Raw genomic sequence first — 24,510 nt, forward strand, 5'->3', positions numbered from 1 at the left:
GGGCGGTATAAAAATCGAATAAAATAAATAAAATAAAAATATCAAACTAGACATACCCAGTTCCTGCAACCGTTCTTCATATGTTTTAGCCTCCAGTCCCCTAATCATCTTTGTTGCTCTTCTCTGCACTCTTTCTAGAGTCTCAACATCTTTTTTACATCGTGGCGACCAAAACTGGATGCAGTATTCCAAGTGTGGCCTTACCAAGGCATTATAAAGTGGCACTAACACTTCACATGATCTTGATTCTATCCCTCTGTTTATGCAGCCCAGAACTGTGTTGGCTTTTTTAGCAGCAGCTACACACTGCTGGCTCATATCTAAATGGTTGTCCACTAGGACTCCAAGATCCCTCTCACAGGTACTACTATTGAGCAAGGTACCATATATACGGTACCTGTGCATTTTGGGTTTTTTTGCCTAAATGTAAAACCTTACTTTTTTCGCTGTTGAATTTCATTTTGTTAGATAGCGCCCAATGTTCAATCTGTCAAGATCTTTCTGTAATTTGAGCCTATCTTCTGGAGTGTTGGCTATTCCTGCCAGCTTGGTGTCATCTGCAAATTTGATGAGTTCCCCATCTATCCCCTCGTCCAAGTCATTGATGAAGATGTTGAAGAGTACTGGGCCTAAAACAGAGCCTTGGGGTACTCCACTGCATACTTCCCTCCATGTGGATGTAGTTCCGTTGAGGACTACAAGTTGAGTGCGGTTGGTCAGCCAGTTACGAATCCATCTGGTGGTGGTGCTGTCTAACCCACATTTTTCTACTTTATCTAGTAGTAGGTTATGGTCTACTTTATCAAATGCCTTACTGAAGTCCAAGTAAATTATATCGACAGCATTCCTCTGGTCTACTAATTTTGTCATTTTGTCAAAGAATGCAATAAGATTCATTGTTAGAATTATAATTAGCAATAAGTATAGTTTCAGTATGTTATTTTTGTATTAATTAATTACTCTGCATGTTTTGTTTAATATAGTATAAATTTGTTCCTTTTTCAGTTATATGTGAATTATAGCAAAGTAATAACAAATATCTTATTTATGGTGAAGAAGAACACATAATACATTTGGTAAAATATGAGAAAGTCTTATATGAACCTCATATGGCTGATGATCTTCTTTGGAGGTCCTTCTATTTTTCTCAATATTCAGAAAAAGGGAGTAAAACAGACCTGGGATAGAAACTTTCTAGCTCCAGCAAGTGTGGGGAGATTATGTTGGAGTAAATATGTTAATTTGGCATATTCATGTTTAGTTCCAGGAAATCGGTTAGCCTGTTTTGCCTATGTGGTTCTGCTAAATAATTTTCAAAGTATTTTCAACATTTTATCTCTGGTCTTGGTTTTTAAATATTTTTCCCTATTCTTAACTCTTCTGTATACAGTATCTTATCTTGTTAAATTATTGTGTTTTAAATTGGAAATCACAGAGAGCTTTTCTGAGGAGCAAGGTGACTTTTGAAATGCTTTTATAAATATAAATAGTTGAATAACTGAAAGCTCATTTTCTTCCTTTGGGCTTTTGCCCCCTGCTGTTTTTGAAATACGATATCAGGGTTTCAATTATGGTAACATCAAATATTACTTTTACATAAATTGTACACTGATTCTGATTAGCAGTGAGACATATATTTTTTTGTCCTTTTTATTTTAGATATGCCAATATTTGGTCTTTGCCCAGCTCATGATGATTTCTATTTGGTGATGTGTAACCACTGTAATCAGGTCGTAAAACCACAGGCATTTCAATCACATTATGGTAAGTACTGAACCGTTTTTTAATTGTCAGGGTTTGAAGATTAAGCTTCGCAGCTTTTAATTATCTTTGTTTATTATCTTAAAAGCTGATGGTGCATTTGCATTATGTAAATATATAACAATATGAATAATTCATTATGTATTAAATTATAAGAAATAACTGGACATTTTTAATGTTTAGGGAAATGTTAGCACAATAACTATAGCACTGTATTATTTAGCCTTTGCATATTAAAACTAGGAATGTTATTCTTCTTGCATTTTGGTCTTATAACTACTATTACGTGCTATCAGGATGGAGGCTGGTTTTGGTAAGTTAAACCAGTTGTGCAAATAATACTTCGTTAAAAATGTACATTTGAATGCCTTTTCCACTATACGTTCAAACTTTGTTTTAGAGGGATTCTAGAGGGAATATCCTTGTCTGCAAGAAAATGTTATACATAGGATTTAATATGTACTCAGTTATCAAAAGTAATCATATCTGGGTAAGAGGAGTACTCAGTTGTCCTTTCAACTTTATCTTTTGATTAGTGGTTTATAGTCTGCTGTTTAAAAATGACTTAGTGAGGCTCAGCTAGATGGCAGCACTTACCTGTTCTGGTCGATCTGAAAAAGCTGAGCAGAATCAGACTCAGTTAGCATTTGGGCTGGAGAAATTCTAAACCTGCAACACAGAAATGTTTCTCAAAAATACAGAAGGAAAACAACAATTGGGTTTTCCTTAAAATATAGCATATAAAAATTCTAAACAAAATTCTCAAAATCTGTGTCAGAGTTCTTTATTGCTGCTTAGATTTTGTAATCAGATTGTGAAAAGTTCTCATTGGGAAAATGGGAATACGGGAAGAAATTGACTTCTGCTTACAATTCCTTTATTTATTTTTTGATTAAAATGGGAGTTCCTAACATTGTTGGGGTATTTCACATGTTTTGAGCACATTGTGAGCTCCTTTATAGAATCACTGTACTTGAAGAGGTTAAATCGGAAAGCTATTTATCAGAAATCAAGGCTGTGAAGATCTTCCCTGTTAATGGCTTTCAGCTCTCCTTCTTTTCTTCTTTCTGCCATCTTTTCTTTTTCTTTTTCTAGACTTTACATTTTCTAGACTTTACATTTAAAATTCCAGTTCCCTCATTTGATCCTCCTCTTTTTCCTCCTCTCCAGCATGGGTGGATCAGGAATTCTGGGAATTAAAGTTCACAAATCATAAAGGGACCATAGTTCCCCAACTCTGTTCTAGATGAAGCCACTGAAAGACTCTTAACATAGGTATTCTTGTAAAATTTGATTCATACAAACCAGTGTTAAAAGCAAGAAGAAAACAAAAGGCACCAGCACGAACAGTGCTTCAGCAATACTGTTAATTACAGAGTATACAGTAAAACGAACACCAATAACCACAGCATTTTATCAGCCACTGCTAAATACTAGTTTATGGACACAAGGAAAAAGAGCATGCAGAGGCACCAGTACTTTAAAGGAAGTATTGCTTTTTTAACAACCTATCACAAAACCAACTCTTTGTAATATATGTTTTTTGGGTTATATTGAAAACATGGCTCACACCCTTTGACAGCAAGTGAAACTTGAACTAGCCTTACAGTATAACCTAGGAATTTCTCACTTTGCGTAATATTGTAATGGACACAGAGTTCCAGGCCTTGTTTACTTATTTTATTGGAAGGGCTACGCAATTGGCAAAATTTCATTCAACGATGTATTATTTCAGTTACAAAGTAATTGGTTAAAGTGACTTACTGAAACACTTCCTGCACTGAAACCGAAGTGCAAAATGCTCCTGGGGAAATGCCAGAGTACTCTGTGTAGCGGTGATACAATTTCATACAGCTCTGCCAAGAAGAAATTAAATCAACCATTGCTAGAACTAGAGATTAAATCCCATTGCTGGAATCTGGAGTTGGTGAACTACTGTTTGAAGACCGGATAAGCATTTATATGGAACCGACTCAAGTTTTAATGGTAATTTGTTAAACTATACACAGTAATTAACTCAGGCCTTTTGTTGGTAGTCAGCCACAACTTGTGCCTGTCTGGCACTAGACAGATAGGCTGAGGTTCCTTGCTGTGAAGAAAAGGAGGAACAAACAATTTTATTTTGGCAATTAAGTCACAGCAGATGGGGAATCTGGTGTTTCAGATACTACTTAAAACACAATAAGTTTTTTAGAAACTATTTTTATACTAAGTACAAGCTACATGTATCAAGTAAAACTTACTTTTCTGCTTGACTATTACGTTGTCAGTAAGACTTTTAGTGGATACTAATATACACTGTGATATTATGGAGATTGATACTGCAACTGTGAAACGAACTTAAATGTACCTGCAGTTTTAGAAAAACTTGTATTCTTCAAATACAAAGTAGAAAAATTTTGTCCCAAGTGAAATGATCAGGACCTCATCTTTTTCTTCTACATTTTGCTCTTCTTTGTTGAAGATGATCCTATCCATCACCACCTATTAATGCTGAAGACCTTCCTCAATACCTATACATCTCATCTCATGAATTGCTTCTTCCCAATATTTGTTCCTCTCAACTCAGCAGGTAGTTTAGAATTTATAGAATATTTAAATCATGAAGAAATCTAATGTAGGATCTAGCACTTCAAAACTCATTAAAAGGGAAAATATACACTTTCTTCAGTATGAGATTGAGACATCTATTGCCTCCATTAAAGAAAAGGTTTGGTGTTTATCTTAGCACAAGATCAGAATAAGTATTGTGAAGTTGGGCTGTAGCCCAATTTCACAATATAATCCTCCTTGATCTCTCAGTGGCCTTCGATACCATTTATTTTCTGCCTCTATCTGGGCCAATTTAGGGGATTAGGAGTGGGAGGCCTGCTATTAAGTTGGTTCTCCACCTTTCTCTGGGTCTGTTTCCAGTCAGGGTTGACAAGGGAGGGGAGATTTCTAATTAACTAATATTGAAGTCTGTTTAACACATTCTACCAAATAAATCTGGGTAGCACCGTCTCAAAAAGGCTATCAAAGTTTCATCACTAAGGACTGAACTACATCATATAAAGACTAATGTAAAAGGTTAAACATTAATTCCTTTTTTAAGTGAAAATCACATTTCCTTTTGAAGTGTTTCTTAATAATCATAAAAATCATTTGGGAAATACTTTAGTGCTATATGAATAATTAAATAACATTCTCCTCCCTGCCATGCTCATAATATCCTTTTGAAAACAGTGGAAGAGAACATTTAATATTGAAAGCACTATGACTATGCTTAAGATAAAGGTACTACTTACCATCAAATATTGTAGAAGTGGAAGAAATATAGCATGTAGAAGTAGTTCTCTAATAAGAAAAGATAGAAATATATAAAATTATATTGGTTTGATGGGAATTGATGGGGGAAAATATACTGTTGACTTGTTTGAAATTTTCATTTCAAACTGAAATACTGGTTTAGGAGTAGGTGGTACTGTATGTCATGAGAGGATTGACATAACGAATTGGCCTCAAGCCCAGAGTTACTGATATATATGGGATAATGAGTGATTTCCGATGGGATGGAGGGCCAGGGGGAAATGTCTTTGAGTTTCCAAAGATTGAGTTTCAGTAAGGGTTGTTAAGCTGTTGCTTGCCTGAAGCTTTATTTTATGACAACTTTAGATATTATCTCTTAAAGCAGGGGTGGGGAACAATGGCCCTTTATGACTTGTGGACTTCAACTCCCAGAATTTCTGAGCCAGCATGGAATTCTGGGAGTTGAAATCCATAAGTCATAAAGGGGCCATCGTTCCCCATCCCTGTCTTAAAGGTTATAGCAACTGATCTAATGCTAATAGAATTGATACTGTCCTTTTAAGAATTACATCGCACAGTTGCTGAAAGAAGGCTTGTTTTAGGAAATGAGTCTGTTGAAACTGAGCATTCTAGTGCAGCCTTTTTCAACCTTTTTAGCCTGGGTGGGTGAGCCTTTAAAATAATTTTCAGGACTCAGGAACACTTGCATAAAAATCACAATAAATACAAAAACTTCAGTATACAATTCACCTCTAACCCACGCAATCCGTAGTTTAACTGGAAAATTAATGATGGTAATTGTATTAATTATTATCACTGGTATGTATGTATATGAATTAGAATAGAATAGAATAGAATAGAATAGAATAGAATAGAATAGAATAGAATAGAATAGAATAGAATTTATTAGCCAAGTGTGATTGGACACACAAGGAATTTGTCTTGGTGGATATGCTCTCAGTGTACATTAAAAGAAAAGATACCTCCATCAAGGTACAACATTTACAACACAAATGATGGTTATAGGGTACAATTTAACACTTAATGATACAACAGTTAATGATAATCACAGGGCATAAATAAGCGATCAGGAACAATCAATATCAATATAAATCACAAGGATTACCAGCAACAAAGTTACAGTCATACAGACATAAGTGGAAAGAGATTGGTGATGGGAATGATGAGAAGATTATTCGTAGTACAGTTTTAGTAAATAGTTTGACAGTGTTGAGGGAATTATTTGTTTAGCAGAGTGATGGCCTTCAGGAAAAAACTGTTCTTGTGTCTAGTTGTTCTGGTGTGCAGTGCTCTATAGCGTTGTTTTGAGGGTAGGAGTTGGAACAGTTTATGTCCAGGATGTGAGGGATCTGTAAATATTTTCACGGCCCTCTTCTTGATTCGTGCAGTATACAGGTCCTCAATGGAAGGCAGGTTGGTAGCAATTATTTTTTCTGCAGTTCTAATTATCCTTTGAAGTCTGTGTCTTTTCTTGTTGGGTTGTAGAACCAAACCAGACAGTTATAGAGGTGCAAATGACATTATTAATTTATTATTAATTAATTTATTTATTATTAGAAATTTGCAGAAGGAACAAATAACTTTTTGTACCTCTTAGAATTCTCTTTGGTTGCACAGTTGAATGTCAGAAAATTGCTAAAAATCAGCAGCATAGTTTCCACAGTCTCCATAATTTTGATAGAACAAAATGAAAACTATTGTATAAGCTCTGAAATAGGCACAGTTTTAAAATGAGTAATCTTCCAACTCCTTTATAAAATTTGAGAACACCTAACAATTTTAGCCCTGACCACTTTGTACAGTATCATTGCATGCTTATTGGTTTGTTTGTTAAAAGTTCTATATTGTTTATTTAAAAAAAAAACCAAAGAATTTACAGTAACAGCAATATACATAAGTGGTTGTTTGTAACTGCATGCAGTCTTGAATGGAGGTTTTTTTTTTATCCTTCTGTACGGTCTGTTGAATTATTCTTGTTAATAAATCCCATTTATTTCAGATATTTCTTTTCTATAAAATTATTCAGAAGGCTGTATACACAGTAAGCAAAACAAGGCTGCTTCCAGAAGTAATTACAGTATTTTAATGGAATAACTGGGTTTAGGATAAAAAATATTCTGAGGCACATCATAAAAGGTTCATTTTATCTTATAATACAGATTGTTTTTTGACAACTCTTACATCTAAGTCATCTTTCTTCAAAACTCTTCCTGTCTTTATCCATTACCTGAAGAAGTATCTGTTATTGATATTTTCCATTGATGCCTGCTGTCCCTCTGATCACATGACTGAGATTTGCAATATTTTTTGCCGGTTTCCAGCCAAAAAAAACCTCCTTTCTAAAGAATGACCACATGATTCATTTAACAACCATGTGATTTGCTTTATGACTGTGAAGCTTGCTTTATTGCCCTCTTAAAACTATTGTAAAATTGACTCCATTCATGTGATGCATCAACTTACAACCACAATGACTTGCAACCAAAATTCCAGTCTCCATTATGGTTGTATGTCAAGGACTACCTATATGGCATCCAACTGTCAGTGACTCTGGGAAGTTTCCAACAAAAAAAATACAATAAAATCAATAAAAGATAAAAGATAGCAAGCTCAACAGAACAGATGGCTTGAAATGAGGTATATCCCTCTCTCTTGCCAAAGGCCTAGGTGAAAAATTAAAACTGTTGGGGACTGGAGGCTAAAACATATAAATAAGAGAACTGGGTATGTCCAGTTTAATGAAAAGAAGGACTAGGGGATGACATGATAGCAGTGTTCCAATATCTATGGGGTTGACACAAAGAAGAAGGAGTCAAGCTATTCTCCAAAGCACCTGAAGACAGGGCAAGAAGCAATGGATGGAAACTATGGAGAAATTTCCTGACAGAACAATTACCGGTAATCAGTGGAAAAACTTGCCTCCAGAAGTTGTGAATGCTCCAAAACTGGAAGTTTTAAAGATGAGACTGGACAACTATTTGTCTGAAATGGTATAGGGATTCCTGCCTAAACGGGGTTGGACTAGAAGACCTCTAAGGTCCCTTCCAACTCTGTTATTCTAAAATCTTTTTTTTTTTTATGTACAGGATGGAAAGAGGAGGAGCCAGGATTTGAGGATCATTTATTGAGCAATTAGCTGCTTCCTACCTCATAAGCTTCTTTACTAAGGCTGTACATTTTGTTTTCATTGCTAATTCTGCAGTTGGCAATCTGAACACAATCCTAGATTACCCTGTGCCGTTTGCAGTGATTATAAATGCCAAGTGAGGAAACATGGGAGGAATGTATGTATGTATGTATGTATGTATGTATGTATGTATGTATATCCTTTCATAAAATTCCTCCTCATTCACATTTGATCTTTAAGGTCTGTCACAGCACATTTGGTATGTTGGAATTAAAACTGAGAAAATGGTTTGAATATGTCAATACTTTAGTTAGACTGTAACCTGGATTATGAGTACATATTTATACTGAGCTGCTGCAAATCAATATAACCATTTTGGGCTAGATAGTTGAAGCATCTTGCTACGGCTTCTATTCCCAAAATTTCAGATTAGCCTTTGAAATATAATAACATGTAAGTTGAGAATTTCTCTTCCTCAGATATGATGTGTATCCTCAAATTTCCATGGCTTTTTATTATCTATTTCTAAAATAATCATCACAGTCCATTTACCTTATTTTTTTCTACCTTAAAACTATTTAACTTTTTTTCCTGTACTATTTGCCCTTTTTCTCTCTATTTTAAAACTATTGGTATTTATGAACTACAGGAATACAATTCCATGAAAACATGGAATTTTATCTATGACAAATTACAGAGATAGTCAGTGGGAGGGGAATCATATCATTCCATGGAATGAAGTGACCCAAACAACATGAAAAGTATTTCAAACAATACAGCAACCCTAATCATTCAACAAAAGTAGAATGGATAAAAAGGATTTAAAGGATACTCAACAAGTCTCAGCAGAAAACAAGCAGAAAGTGGAAGGTCTGGAGGGTGAGATGCGGGCAGTGCAGAAAAGAGAGGAGACGACAGGCAATGCTGTGCTTGGACTACAGATGGATAAAATGTCTTATTTCCTTAGGTTTCAAAATTTGGAAGAAGTGGACCAAGAAGATTTGAGAGATGTTGTGACTAAATTGTTGGGAGAATTTCTTGGGAGAGGTGTTGACTTTATGAATTGGGATGTGGATCGAGTTTATAGAGTTAATTCACAATATGCACGCACGCATGCAGTTCCCAGAGAGGTTCATGTCAAATTTGTGAGAAGAGAGACGAGATGAAATTCTTAGAAAACATAGGAGTGGGGCACTGACTTATAGGGGCAGGGAGATAGCCATTCTGAGGCAGATTCCCAGACAGGTACGTGAAATGAGAAAGAAATATTACTTTTTGTCAAGCAAATTGTACCAGAAGGGAGTAGGCTTCAGATGGCTGATGCCAGAGGGATTGATGATTTTCCGGGAGGGCATTACGAAAAAAATTAGTACAATTGCGGAGGCTGCGGCCTACGTGGAGGAACACAAAGCCCTCCTGGAATTAGATGACCCAGGAATTGAAGAAGGGGAGGTTATAGACCATGGGGCGGAGGCGGCTGCCGCTGTTGCGGCCCTGGAGTTGGGTCAGGCTGAACCCAGAGTTCTGAGATCCAAAACTAGGAAGTGACAAAGATATTTGGTATTGTGTTGGTTTTCCTTATTCTCTTCTGTATGATATTCTGTTTATTCTTGACCCTTCTTTATTGCGTATGTAAGATTTGTAAACTTAGCTACTTCGTGTCACCTGCTTGCCATATGGCTGTTGTATGTGTTTAAAATTTGAGTAAAATTCTTATCTTGCATAAGAAAAATGAAAATTTACCATACCTGATATGTATTTGTATAAACCTTTTTTGACCAATAAAAACTTTTTTGAAAAAAAAAAAAAAAAAAAAAAAAAAAAAAACAAAAGTAGATTTATACTAGGGCCGTGGTGTGGCTCAGGCTGTTAAACAGCCTGTTATTAAACACAGCTGCTTGCAATTACTGCAGGCTCGAGTCCCACCAGGCCCAAGGTTGACTCAGCCTTCCATCCTTTATAAGGTAGGTAAAATGAGGACCCAGATTGTTGGGGGGGCAATAAGTTGACTTTGTATATAAATATACAAATAGGATGAGACTATTGCCTTACACAATGTAAGCCGCCCTGAGTTTTCGGAGAAGGGCGGGATATAAATGTAAATAAAAATAAATAAAAATAAATAAATGTGATAACCCAAAAATGGGTTGCATAGCCATGCATAGAACGCATTTCTGTATTGTTTATTGTGTCTAAAGCATCCAGAACTTCATCCCCTATTATTTAATATCTCATCAACAGTACTATGTTTCAAAGAAAAGATGCAGCATACATATTTTGTGGAACAGTTAAAAGACATATTTTTGCTGTTAGTTGCGAAGTCATGTCCGGCCCATCGCAACCCCATAGACAATTTTTCTCCAGGCCTTCCTGTCCTCTACCATCCTCTGGAGTCCATTTAAGCTTATAAAAGAGATATAGAGGTTGCAATATGCTGCAGTAAGCTACTCTATAATATCTCTGATACGTAGCGAAGACATAATATTTGACTGTTTGCTACCTATTTGCATCAATTAGAGCACTAACTCTTTTTCCAGTTATGGGCAGTGTCATCACTGTTGCTTGGTTTTCACAGTGGGATCCTTTGACTGTCAGTTCATTTGCAGTTTGTGCATATGAAGTAGCATGAAGAACAATGTACCGGTATGTGATTTGTGTAACTACACCCTAGAAAAGCTGGAAGTATTTAGACTTCACAGTTTCCCCTTCTCAGCATGGCAGCTTAAAGTAGGTTGCTACTAGCATTATTTATGCAGAGTGATCTTAGAACAGCAAAGTTGAGGGAACCAGTCTTCTCTTCAGTGATGCACTTTGAGCTTGCTCTCTTCTCTGCCCTTTGTCATCATCTTGGATGTTGTCAGATGGCTGACATGGAAAGAACACAATTGCTGTTATTTCACTATATTTTGTTCTCTAGAACAGAACAGACATGCAGCGCATAGGACCACCTAGTGCACATGCACGCATCATTAGCCATTTCTTTCATTTCAATCTTTTCTAAACCAGAAATAATTCCATTTACTGACAGCTAAAATTTGGTTCAAATGATACTCAGATTTAAATGCCTTCTTAAAGCTGCTAACTGGAAAAACAAGCAGGATAGAAGAGAAATCTGTACTACTCAAACTGAGTTTATATACTTTCTTTATATTTATACTATCGCACACTGAACAGATATCTGGCACTCTTTCCTGTTTATCATATAATAAACAATAAAAAAAGAAAGCCGTATCGTAATTTACATAAATTGTGTTACCTAATTATATTAGTATAAAATTTTCAAATGTTACATTTTCATAGCTTTCTTAAGTATTAGAAAGGGAGGGTCCCATACAGATCTCCAGAAGCTGTTCAGCTGGTAGAAGTTTCTCCCCCTGAATGTCTTAGAATTTTACATTCATTTTTGAATTTACCAGTTCTATATGTTAGGTCTTTTTAAAGGTAGATTGTTAATAGGAAAATTATAATTCACATGAATTTATCTAATGGTTTTATTTCTTCCAATAATATCTGATGTAGGTCATCCACAGTTTGCAACTGGTCACTTAACGATCATTCAAAATTATTATGGACTTCAAAAATACTAGTGATGACCCATCAAAGTTGTGACACATACTGTGGTCAAGTGATCACATTTTGGACACCTAGCAACCGACATGCATTTACAATCGTTGCAGCATCCCATGGTCACATGACAGCAATTTTCAGGATTTTTTGCCATTTTCCAGCTGAAAAATGCAAAAAAAAAAAATCCCACCTATTGACCATGCTAGATTCACTTAATGACCATGCGATTCCCTTGATGTTCATGGTGATTCATTTACATGACCATTATAAAAATAATTGTAAAATCGTATCCAGTAACATGGTGCATTGATGTAAAACAACTCAACAATTTATGACCAAAATGTCTGGGTCCATTTCCATTATAGGTCAAAGATTACCTATGTTAAAAAAATAAACACTACAATTTTGAGTGATCCTATATAAAAAAAAATTTGACAACGAAAGTGAAAAACCTCTTTGATAAATGTAATGCCAAATATTGGAAATTTGTAGATCGTATAAAAGATAGTATAATTAATTTTTATTAAAAAAATAAGATGTATGTAGTCCATTAGATTAGATTTATGGTTTGATAAAGTCATTGTACCATGAATATTGCTTTTAAAAAGTAGTCTCAGAACAAATTTATAGTACAACGAAATTTCAGTTTTTGAATGCAGTGCACTGAAGTCCAGTGTATTTACTTTAAATAAGACATATAATGGCATTATTAAACAATTATGTAAATGTCATTTTGTAATGAAATCATCATAGATGAGGTATTCCTCAATTTAATAGAAAATTGGGAAACCTGAACACAACTTCTTTTTTACTGAGCCATTAAAGCAAGGTTTCAGTATAACAGAAAGCATAAATACTGGTATCATAAAGATTGGCAGTGGGTAAAATCCCAAAGGTGATTTTTCAGGAGGCAACTGGAGGTTCTTGTTTCTTCTTTGAAAATGTTTCACTTCTCATCCAAGAAGTTTCTTCAGCTCTGACAGGATAGTGGGGAATGGAATGCCTGTTGGCTGCCTGCCTGTCAGAGCTGAAGAAGCTTCTTGGATGAGAAGTGAAACATCTTCAAAGAAGAAACAAGAAAGTCCAGTTGTCTCCTGAAAAAGCACCTTTGGGACAACCATGACCTGGATGACTGAGAATCTTTACATACTTTCAGTGGGCAAAATGTTTCTTAATATAACTGTATCTTCATCTAATTCTCCCTACTATTGATTTCCTGAAGTATACCCTTCTCCCTATTTTCCTGCTTTCCATTAACACCAGGACCTCCCTTTAGGTCTGTCCCTTGTACCTTTTTCAAGCTTTTTCTTTGTCCCATTACTCTCTCCTCCTGTTTTAACTTCCCCTAGTAACTCTAACAATAGATACCCTGATAAGAACTCCTGATATGAAGCAATTATGAGTTTTGTCATCAGCATATCCAGGTTATTGATGTTTCTTCTTTCAGTTTTAAATCCACATGAAATGATGATAAAGTGAACATCTGTCTCCCTCAGATTTCTATGTTTCCCAATATGGGTGCCAGCTGGCAGCTAGAATGACTGTCATGCCATGGGTGACCTTGCTGGGATTATGTATTCTTGGCATGTACTTCTGCTGTCCTTCATTCATTCCTCCTAAGAACAAACACACCTGCCACAATAAGACAGTACAACAGAAACGGTGGTGGTGGTGGAATTATACCTGATAGCTAATATAAAATCTGATTTATTTTCAGACTGAATATATTATGTTACAGATACCAAAAAGGAAAGTATGGCTCTTATGTCTGTTTCATGATCCAACAGATATCTTTCATTTTTATGATTTTCTGTTTTTTGCCACACTGCCCAGGTTTGGTTACTGAGTAGTGTGCTCATTTTCAAAATAAACTAGAGTCCTGTTTCAAGTTTATTCTGTAATTAAGCTTTTTCCATTGTAGTTGTATAATTGTCAGGCCCAGAAGAGCAGGGCTACACCATTAAGTTCCAATTAAGCTGATTTTTTTTTTTTTTGCTCATGCCTATGCACAGGAATCTAATCAACTACGGTCCCAAATGTGATTTTTTTTTGTTTACATTTATATCCCGCCCTTCTCCGAAGACTCAGGGCGGCTTACAGTGTGTAAGGCAATAGTCTCATTCTATTTGTATATTTACAAAGTCAACTTATTGCCCCCCCCAACAATCTGGGTCCTCATTTTACCTACCTTATAAAGGATGGAAGGCTGAGTCAACCTTGAACCTGGTGGGACTAGAACCTGCAGTAATTGCAGGCAGCTGTGTTTTAATAACAGGCTTCTTACAGCCTGAGCCACACCACGGCCCAAAAGACAACTTGACTTCCTTGGTTTTTTTCCTTGAAAAGGTTTTGCTTCTCATCCAAAAAGCTTGTTTTGGATGATTGAGAATCTCCATAGACATTTAATCAATTAAGGGCTAGCACTATTTTGGCACTAGATGTGGATTAACAGAATTCAAGAGTGGTTGAAACGTAAAGATTTTAGGCTGATTCCTCTTTTGACTCCGCTCCTAGGTTTTGCCACTCTTACAAATGTTCCGAGGCAAAAAATTAACTTGAGCAAAACCAGCCTTAGCTTTAAAATGAGTTTATGAAACTGCCATTCAAGTTATTTCAGTTGTTTGACAACTGTTAATTCATCTAGTTTGTCAATTCTGTTATGGAATTGACATAGTAGGAGGGGTGTGTGTGTGTGTATTGAGCCAGTAGTATTACAGTTATTAGTGGTGAAATATTCAGCCTTTGTCACCGAGGTATTCTATGATTTTGTACATATCAAAACATCTGGGGGGGATTTATAAATTATTTAAATACAGCAGGAACAAACACAGAATATTATTTTTGTTCCTCTGATTTTTCTGATTTTGCGGCTTTTCCATGGTCCAGCAGAAGTTCAGCCAAATGCAGACAGATGGTATTGCTTTCAGAGAACCACGTAGAATGTAATTATAAATAAATGTTACTACAACAACATTCAAACACCTAATGCACCTTTCTGACGACGATAGTATCCAGCTTTTGGCTCGATATTTTGGTTTCTAATCGCATTGAAACCACATCCAATCCATTTTTTTTACTGAAACTTTAGGTAAAAGCTTTATGCTTAGGGTGCAAATTATTTCTCAGAGTTTCAGTAATTTTAAATAGAATTGATGCTGTTCTTATGTACTGTATGGTGTGTAGCTCCTGAGGACAAGAGTACTAGGAATATTTAATACCATATTAAGATTTTAAAATTTCAAAAAGTTAATTCTTGAGAACTGTGACCTTTTGTGAGTAAAGTATATTTGCAACATTTATTTTAGTGAGACTAGGAAATTTTCCTGGAGCAAGGAGCCTAAGGAATCAATGTGCAACTTGAAGTGCACACAGAATTTTGCAGTGATTTTGCTATACAGTATCTAGCTTAACCCCACTTTTACAGAGGAAAAAAGTCTTTTAGCAAGAGCAGACAGTATCCAATTCATTCTCTGTCTCTTTCTCTCTCTTTCTCTTAGTCTCTCTCTCTCTCTCTCACACTCACTCATACACATGCACACATACATAGGCAAACACTATTCTGGAAGAGCCTTGAGTTAATCAAATTGTAGTTTGGTAGGGGTGCCAGAAAATATTCTAGGGGACTAAAACTGCTTAAACATGATGCTGTAGAAATTATCCACAAAATTAAAGCAGCTATCACATGGAATACAAAAATTGGAAAAGAAAATGTGTCTTCTGCTGTAACGTAGGGAAATGCATATTTTTATGCTGTTATTCCAGAAATCCTTTGAGATATACTAAAAAATCCAATGAAAGGGGCCTATTCATTTCACCTGATTTCTTCCATATGTAAAACCCATTTAATTTAACCCCATATTCATTTAATCTAAATATTCCTAAATATCATTGTCAGATTGTATATTTTATGTTGCTTGCTTTTGTGTTAATCTTTAGTGTTACTCTAATACTCAGTACAAGCTGCCAGATGTTATTAACGCCAGTTAGGTTTTATCTGGGGAATAGTTTGAAGAATATATATGTTCTTACATATTCTGCATCTTATGAGGAAGGGCTTATTGGTTGTTCTAGTAAAAATAGAGCTTGCACGCTCTGAACCTAATAGGAGTGCAGAATTGTTGGGGGGTAGCTTACAATTTTAATAACTAGACAACTGTGACTTATTGGGTCATATATTTAAAGACATTTCTTGACCTAAATAGAGAATAGGAATGATCACAAGCAGGTAAAAAAATCAGTCGGGTGGAAATAACCTTATCAGTTTCCCCATTGAATTTGTGGGAAGATAGCTGTGAGCATTAAACTTCCTTCTTCCTTCTTTCCTTCCTTTCTTCCTTTCCTATACAGTATTCCTCCAACCCTCCCTCCCTCCCTCCCTCCACAATGGCACTAATGCAATTGAAAAGTTCTTTATAATTCAGGGAGATATTTAGAGATGAAAGTAGCCCATATTAAACTGTATAGCATGAATACCAGGAGTTGATCACAGGAAATGTCTTATGATATCTTGTATTACATCAGAAAAGGCTTTATGATAATTTTGTGTCATAAAATATATTATAAAATTTGCTAAACTTCAATTTCCATGGGAGTCATGGATTTTGGACTCATTTTATAAGTTAGTCCATTTGAGGTACCTTAACTGAAAAGGATGGAGCTACTGAAGCAGTTGGCGTGAGCTTAAATGGACTCCAGAGGATGGTAGAGGACAGGAAGGCCTGGTGGAATGTTGTCCATGGGGTCACAATGGGTCGGACATGACTTCGCAACTAACAACAACAATTGAAAAGCGTTTTTCCTATGAATTACTGTTTCACCCAGTTAAAGGTTACAGGCATGAGAGTTTTAATACAGATAGTTAATTACAGCCATAATTGAACCCAGAACTATGGTCATATGTCATGCCAGTCATTAAGCAGGTCATTGCATGAGCTGATTTTATGCCTTTTTTTTTTTTTTTTTGACAGCAGTCATTAACCAAACACATTGCCTGGAATAGACAGTTTTTGTTGAAAACTGGAAGTTAAAAGCTGGTTTCTGAAAAAAATATATTGGGAATTCCTGTCACATGACCTCAGGTCACTACATATAGCCATCAATATAGGCTGGTTGCCAAGTGCCCAAAATACAATCATATACTGTAGGAGGCCTTGGTTTTTGGAACTTCAAATCCAGATCATAAGCATCTTTTTGGGGGTCCATTGTAACTTTGCTAAGTGACCAGTCATAACTGAAGGACTACCTGTAGTATACAAATTACTATTACTAATAAAATGATTTGCTATTTAATGTTATTTATTAATAATATGAAGTCTTTTATGCATTAAGGACTGATGACTTAATGTCATTTATGAGCCGTAAGATTGCTGCATTGTCCCTATAATTATTTATTATTTATTTTTATTTATTATTATTTTTTGCTACCCATCTTGGAGGCAACTCTGCCTCCAAAATATCCTCTTTTTTTGAGAAGCCTGTTGAAGGAGTTGTATATAGTATGTCTGATTATTAAAATAATTTTCATATTCACAGTCCCAGTGTAGATTTTAAATGAGAAACTGATATATTTATCATCAAGGAATGATTAAAGCAAATATTACGCAGTGAAAAATTCCTAATCATTTTCAGTTCATGAAATGAATTCTATATATACATATGCACACAAAAACATGGACAATCGCATAAAATAATATCCCTAAGGAATGTTGGACGTTTCCAATGGAATTAGATGAGACATATGGATTGTATACAAGAGGCGCAAAACAAGAAGTGTGAATAGTGTAGTGCAGTATGAACTTCTATGAACAAATTTGAGGTATGCAAGATTATGTTTATGGTATGTTTAGTCTGTGAAATGTGTCAATGCTATTACTCTGTTACTGTATTCTGAAAACATGGCAAGGAGATACATAATAAAGAATGATACATTAATCTTGTATTATAGCAGCTCACTCCAAAATGCTTTAGCACTCAAACTGACATACTGTTGATAGAATAGTTTCTAGAAAGTTCTTAAAATTGGATGCTGTTTTGTCTCACTGATCCTGTATAGTCCATTAGTTCAATGGTGGGTTTCAAATTTTTTTACTAGCGGTTCTGTGGGTGTGGCTTAGTGGGCGTGGCATAGCTTGGTGGGCGTGGCAGGGGAAGGATACTGTAAAATCTTCATTCCCTCCCCAATCCATGGAAGGTTACTGCAAAATTCCCATTTCCTCCCAATCAGCTGAGACTTGGGAGGCAGAGAATAGATGGCGGTGAGGCCAGTCAGAATTTTTACTACCGGTTCTCTGAACTACTCAAAATTTCCTCTACTGGTTCTCCAGAACTTGTCAGAACCTACTGAAACCCACCTCTGCATTAGTTGTGTTATGCAGAAATATCCCCAACCCTGTGATAGACAGAGAAATGTTGGACAGATATTTGTGCTGGAATGGGACAACTCAGCACGAACAGCTCTCTGCTGCCAGCTCATCACTGCTGAGTTGCCTCTGTCAACTCACCACCACCAAGTCATCTCAGGACAGCTCAACATGGCTAATTCTCTGTGGGGATAACTGTGGGTAGCCAGAGGGAGAGCCAGGCAAACAAGCAAGCTTCACATTTCCACACAGACACACACCACTGCTACCACTATGCCAAGCTCCAGGCCATTTAATGTTCAGGCTGTTTGGTGGTGGCAGAAGTGTTCTGGCCATTCAGCAGTGTTGGGCGGGGAGGCAACGGAGGTGAGGCATTTCCCATATTCATACATCCCACCAGAGTTCAACATGGCAGCAGTAGCAGCAATGGAATGTGTGAAAATGGGACAGGCCCTGCTGCTCTCTGCCATTCTCTCCACCCACTGCCACTGCTACCAAATGACCAAAAACTGCCACCGCTGAATCGCCAAACTCTGAACAGCCTGGAGTTCGACATGGCGGTGGTGGCAGCAGTGGGGTGTTTGTAAATGGAAAGCCATTGCTGCTGCTCTGCACTCTTCCCACCCGCTTGGTCCCCCGGCTGCCCACCCAGCTCTCCCTTCGGCTGCCTGTGGTGACTTGTCCCTGCAGAGAGTCAACCATGTTGAGTTGTCTTGCGCTGACTTGGTGGCAGTGAATTTGCAGATGCGACTTGTCGGTGACATGCTTCCGGTGGTGAGTTCGCTTTGCTGGCCGGCCTGTAGCCCTACCATATGTTTAAAGTTTCCTACCATTTTTTGGAGGAATATGGAAAACCCCTTGAATTTGTGTGCAGATTTCTGAGCAGCCTGGTGTAGTAATGCATTCTGCATAAGCTGTTCATGAATACTGTGTGTACTGTTCAGAAAACGTTTGGACTAAATGCTTTGGACTTTGTGTGGGCACATTATCTCTCTGTTATTCATTAGAGCACTCATGTCTTTTTCTCTCCCGGGTTTCAAATAAGCCTGTAAAAAATGCCATTGGTTTTAAGGGGTAGACTCATTAAAATTAATGCAGTTCTTGTAGCAACCACAACATGTTTCAGGCTTGAGTAGAGATAAGCTGGAAAAAGATAAGCTTTTTTAATGAATTGCTGAAGGTGCTGTACTCGTGTGAGGTCCTAAGCAGTTTTTCCTAATTGTTTTTGAAGTGCACACAGACCTTAGTAATCATCAGCAAAATGATTAGAGTTATGACAGGAGTGCTGATATGAAAGAACAGGTATTCGTATAAGAATGTACTGATAAGATAGTCTGGTAAAAAGAAATATTAGAATTTACTATCGGAAGATAAAGTAGTTTTATAGGACCATTATGAAGATTTGTTGTAAGGAATTATTGTTATTATAAAACATTTTACTAAATAGATTTGATAATTTAGTGTTGCATGAAATTTTTATTATGCTTTTTATGGCAAGATATTTTAATAATATGTGAACAATTTTAAAGAAACATAAAATTGGAACGCTAAAGTAATTATCGTGGTAGATTTATGGAAGAACAGCCTTCTCAAACTCTGATAGGTTTTTCTACAGGAGGAATTTACTCACACGTTCCTCTTCAGATAAAATTAGATTACACCTCCCTGTTTTTACTAGTTATCTGCCAGGACCTTTGTGACTCAAATGCACATTACTGTATTAGCAAATGTTACATAAAACTAAATAGGGGAGTCTGTTTGGAGCTTGTAAGCAAACTTATCTTATTAAGCAAAACTTTGGAAGCAATTGTACAGCAAAACACATATTTTGTCAGTGAGAAAACAAAACACAGTTGCTTTCCAGAACAGCTTTTTTTCTATGGCATCAGGCTTGAAAAACTCTGCTTAACTTTTTGAGTGCAGCTTTGAAAGACATTTGGCAGGCAGCCCAATTCTGAATGGAGTTTGCAGAAGGTTGGTATAGTTCTGTACTAATGTGACATGTAGCAAAGAGAATTACACTTGATAACATTTTTCTGACGTTTGTTTGTTCTGACAGAAGTGGAAGCTGAATAGTGGTGAAGTTAGATGGCCGTTGCAGAGTTAGTTTGATCAGAGTAGATAATCTCAAATAAGGGATTAACCGCTGCAAGCAGCTCACATTAGCCATTTTGAAATGTAATTTGGCCAAAGTTCAAAGCAGAAGGGAGCTGAGTTTCCTATTAACTCAGACAAAATGCTGAGGTTTGCATGGCAGTTTTTGGAACATAGTAGATTTATTTTCATACCGTATAGTAAAAATGTGTAATTGTTTACAGAATTGATGCTTGCCATTCTAAGATTAAGATTTCTGCACGCTTTCAAATCTTGAATTTATTTTGTTAGTCATGTTTGTGATTAAAATGCACCTATAATTAAAGTTCAGATTTTGCAGAGGTTTTAAATCTGTGCTTGTATAAAAGCGGAAGCTGTTGTAAAAGAAACAACAAAAGATATAAATAAAATGACTTTGCACTTAGTAAATTTTTTTGCTCTGAAATTTGAGTGCTACTTAATCAGTGTATTAATAAACATAGAATTTAGCAGTTAAGATCACATATAACTCTTTCTCAGTTCAATGGACTGATACAGTAAATTCAGGTGTTTTTATTTACAACAGAAATATTTTTCTTGCAATGAAATGTAAATTATAAGTAGTTAGGCTGAACATAACCAGTTATATTTTAAAATTTTCATGGCAGTGCTATCTGTCTTTAATACAGAATAAATTCAATTGTGTTTTAGTGCTTCAAAGTAAGGTTGCATGCTAAAATTATTAGACATTTATTATAGTGACTTGGTTCCATGATTTTTTAAAAATTCCCCCCCCTCACTCCAGGTAACTAAGATTTAGGTACAAATTTAAAGTTAAAACATGCTCTGAATCTCTAATTCTTGATGTTTACTCTGAATTATTGTTTAATTATACCAGTGACTTACAAAGTGTCATTCGTGAAAGTTATGAGTTATCCCAGGTTGATATCAGAAATAGGTAAGTTTTCTGCCAAGAATATACAGGTAATCCTTGATTTACAACAGTTCATTTAGTGACTGTTCAGAGTTAAAACAGCACTGAAAAAAATGACCATTTTTCACCCTCACAGCCATTGTAGCATTCCCATGGTCATGTGATCAAAATTGAGATGCTTGGCAACTGACTCATATTTATGGCTGTTGCAGTTGTCCCAGGGTCATTTATTTATTTTATTTATTATTATTTTATTTATTAAATTTTTATACTGCCCTTCTACCGAAGGACTCAGGGCAGTGTACAGCCAAAGATAAAATGCAATACATATACAATTAAGACCAACAATTAAAACCTAGCAAATTTCAAAATGCTGATAATTAAAAGTTTAAATTTAAAATTATAAAAAATTTAAAAAACCCAATAAAAACCTCAATTTAAGATTATAACTATAAAAACCATTATGCCAGTCCCGCTTGAATAAATAAATATGTTTTTAGCTCACGATGGAAGGTCCGAAGATCAGACACTTGACGTAGGCCAGGGGAAAGTTCATTCCAGAGCGTCGATGCTCCAACAGAGAAGGCCCTACTCCTGGGGGCCGCCAGTCGACACTGTTTGGCGGACGGCACCCTGAGGAGACCTTCTCTGTGAGAGCGTACGGGTCGGTGGGAGGCATAGGGTAACAGCAGGCGGTCTCGTAAGTACCCGGGTCCTAAGCCATGGAGCGCTTTGAAGGGGGTAACCAAAATCTTGAAGCGCACCCGAAAGACCACAGGAAGCCAGTGCAGACTATGCAGCAGTGATGTTACATGGGAGCCGCAAGCGGCTCCCGTTACTACTCGCGCAGCCGCATTCTGGACCAACTGTAGCCTCCGGGTGCACCTCAAGGGCAGCCCCATGTAGAGAGTATTGCAGTAATCCAACCGAGACGTGACCAGAGCGTGAGTGACTGTGCATAAGGCATCCCGGTCAAGGAAGGAACGCAACTGGCGAACCAAGCGAACTTGGTAGAAAGCCCTCCTGGAGACGGCCGCCAGATGTTCATCAAAGGACAGCCATCCATCCAGGAGGACACCCAAGTTGCGAACCACCTCCTTTGGGGCCACTAACTCGCCCCCAACAGTCAGCTGCGGATGCAGCTGACTGTACCGGGGTGCCGGCATCCACAGCCACTCGGTCTTGGAGGGATTGAGCCTGAGTCTGTTTCTCCCCATCCAGACCCGTACGGCTTCCAGGCACCGGGACAGCACTTCGACTGCTTCGTTGGGGTGGTCCGGGGTGGAGAAGTACAGCTGAGTATCATCAGCGTACAGATGATAACTCACCCCGAAACCACTGATGACCTCACCCAGCAGCTTCATATAGATGTTGAACAGGGTAGGCGAGAGAATCGACCCCTGAGGCACCCCACAAGTGAGGCGCCTCGCGGACGACCTCTGCCCCCCTGTCAACACCGTCTGCGACCGGTCAGAGAGATAGGAGGAGAACCACTGATAAACGGTGCTTCCCACTCCCAATTCCTCCAACCGGCAGGATACCATGGTCGATGGTATCAAAAGCCGCTGAGAGATCTAATAGGACCAGGGCAGAGGAACAACCCCTATCCCTGGCCCTCCAGAGGTCATCCACCAACGCGACCAAAGCCGTCTCCGTGCTATAACCGGGTCGGAAGCCGGACTGGAACGGGTCTAGATAGACATGTGATCACATTTTGTAACTTTCTGACAAGCAAAGTCAATGGGAAGCCAGATTCACTGAACAACTGTGTTACTAAATTAACAATTGCAGTGATTCACTTAACAATTGTGGCAAGAAAGGTCATAAAACTCTCACTTAACAAATGTCTCAGCAATGGAAATTTTGGACTCCATTGTGGTCATAAGTTGAGGACTACCTTTACTGCAGAAATAATATCTAAGCCTATCCTTTACAGATTGAAATAGGACTTTTGATGATACTGTGAGGTGGACTACATTATACTGTTAAATTGGCTTCGTTTATGTGTGTTTTTATTATTAACAATTAGTATATTATCCAGTAATGAGTTGTGCAGTGATCTGGAAGGAAAAGAGTGTGCACATAGCTGTTGTTAACTCAAATCTGGCTTTAAGGGGTTGGCTGATGCCCAATTACACTCCAAATCGCCTTTTTCTTTCCAGTGCCCTGATACTGAATCAGTTTTATATTTACTTGGTTTAATTCATAGCTCCTGAAAAGGGCATCAAAGCAATAATATATTTATCCTCCATTTCTTGCGCCCCTTCCCTAACTTCTTATCATGCAAATCTCCCCCCCTCCCCAGTCATTTATCATTCTGGAGAGCAGTAGCCATAGAATCAGTGGTCTTCTAATTTGTTTTGGTTTATGGGTAAAGCTACTGAAACTACAGTTACACTGACATTTGACTCTGGGTGTGATCCAGAGTTCTATAAGCAAAGAGGGTTTTTTTTTCCCCTCAAGCTAAACTGAGCTTATAAGAGCACGTTACTCCCTTGAAACCAGGATGGATAAAAATCAATGATAAAAAAATATATATAAAAAATCTGATTTTTTAAAATTTAAATCCAATTTTTTTTTCATTTAAATTGGATTTTTTTTATTTTTATCAAATTTATTTTAATGAAATGCTTTTGGAGTAAAATCTATCTAAAGATAGTTTTCTATTTAAGATACATTAATACTTTAGTTTATTCAGCATGAAATGGAGCTTAGTTATGTAGCAGGAGGCTGTATATTCTGCAATATTGGGACTGTCAGTGAGACAACAGCGGGTCAGAGGAGGAGCCACTGCGGGACAGAGATGACAGTTGCTCTTTAAAAATTATAATTCAAATCGATTTAAATCAAGCCTTTTTACTAGTGATTTAAATCATGATTTAAATAAGTGTTTTGGTTTCTTCAGTAAAGTATAGAATTGTATTAACCTTCTACATAGACTGATTGTGAACATAGCAATATTGTCACTGGGAAATTCAATATCAGGACCATTCAGAACACTGGTTGACTCGTTCAGGAATAAAGACAACTATTGACATTTGTGTCAATCAAAAGATTATTTTTCATAAGAATTATTTGCAGTGAAAATGTTGACATTTAGTAATATCTCAACCAATACTTCATTTATATAGAGGAAAAAGTCATTTTAAGAGTGACAAAATACAAAACTTTAGAAACTTGCTAGTGAATCAAGCACTATTTTTAACTGTCATTTATTAAGATTTAGGATTTGCCAAGTATACAGTGGTTAAGAAAGTGAAAATAACCAGCATTTTTTCTGTTTTATATAAAGGATTTGTCATGACTAACGTTAACATTAGCTAGATCAAGTAGCATAGAATTTTTAAGAGCCTCGAATTATATCTTAGCAAACACCATTG

The 24,510-nt window shown here is 36.8% G+C and overlaps 1 protein-coding gene across 4 annotated transcripts in view; it reads left to right on the plus strand.

Moving 5' to 3' along the window:
- The window catches only part of ATXN7 (ataxin 7), a 113,460-nt gene that overhangs the window by 70,438 nt on the left and 18,512 nt on the right, over window positions 1–24,510 (plus strand). For all 4 annotated transcript variants that reach the window (XM_058174144.1, XM_058174146.1, XM_058174145.1 and 1 more), the window contains one exon: window positions 1,660–1,764. In XM_058174144.1, coding sequence (XP_058030127.1) covers window positions 1,660–1,764 — 105 coding nt within the window. The remainder of the gene's footprint in view (window positions 1–1,659; window positions 1,765–24,510) is intronic.

This window comes from Ahaetulla prasina, chromosome 2 (assembly GCF_028640845.1).
Source record: "Ahaetulla prasina isolate Xishuangbanna chromosome 2, ASM2864084v1, whole genome shotgun sequence".
NCBI lineage: Eukaryota > Metazoa > Chordata > Lepidosauria > Squamata > Colubridae > Ahaetulla > Ahaetulla prasina.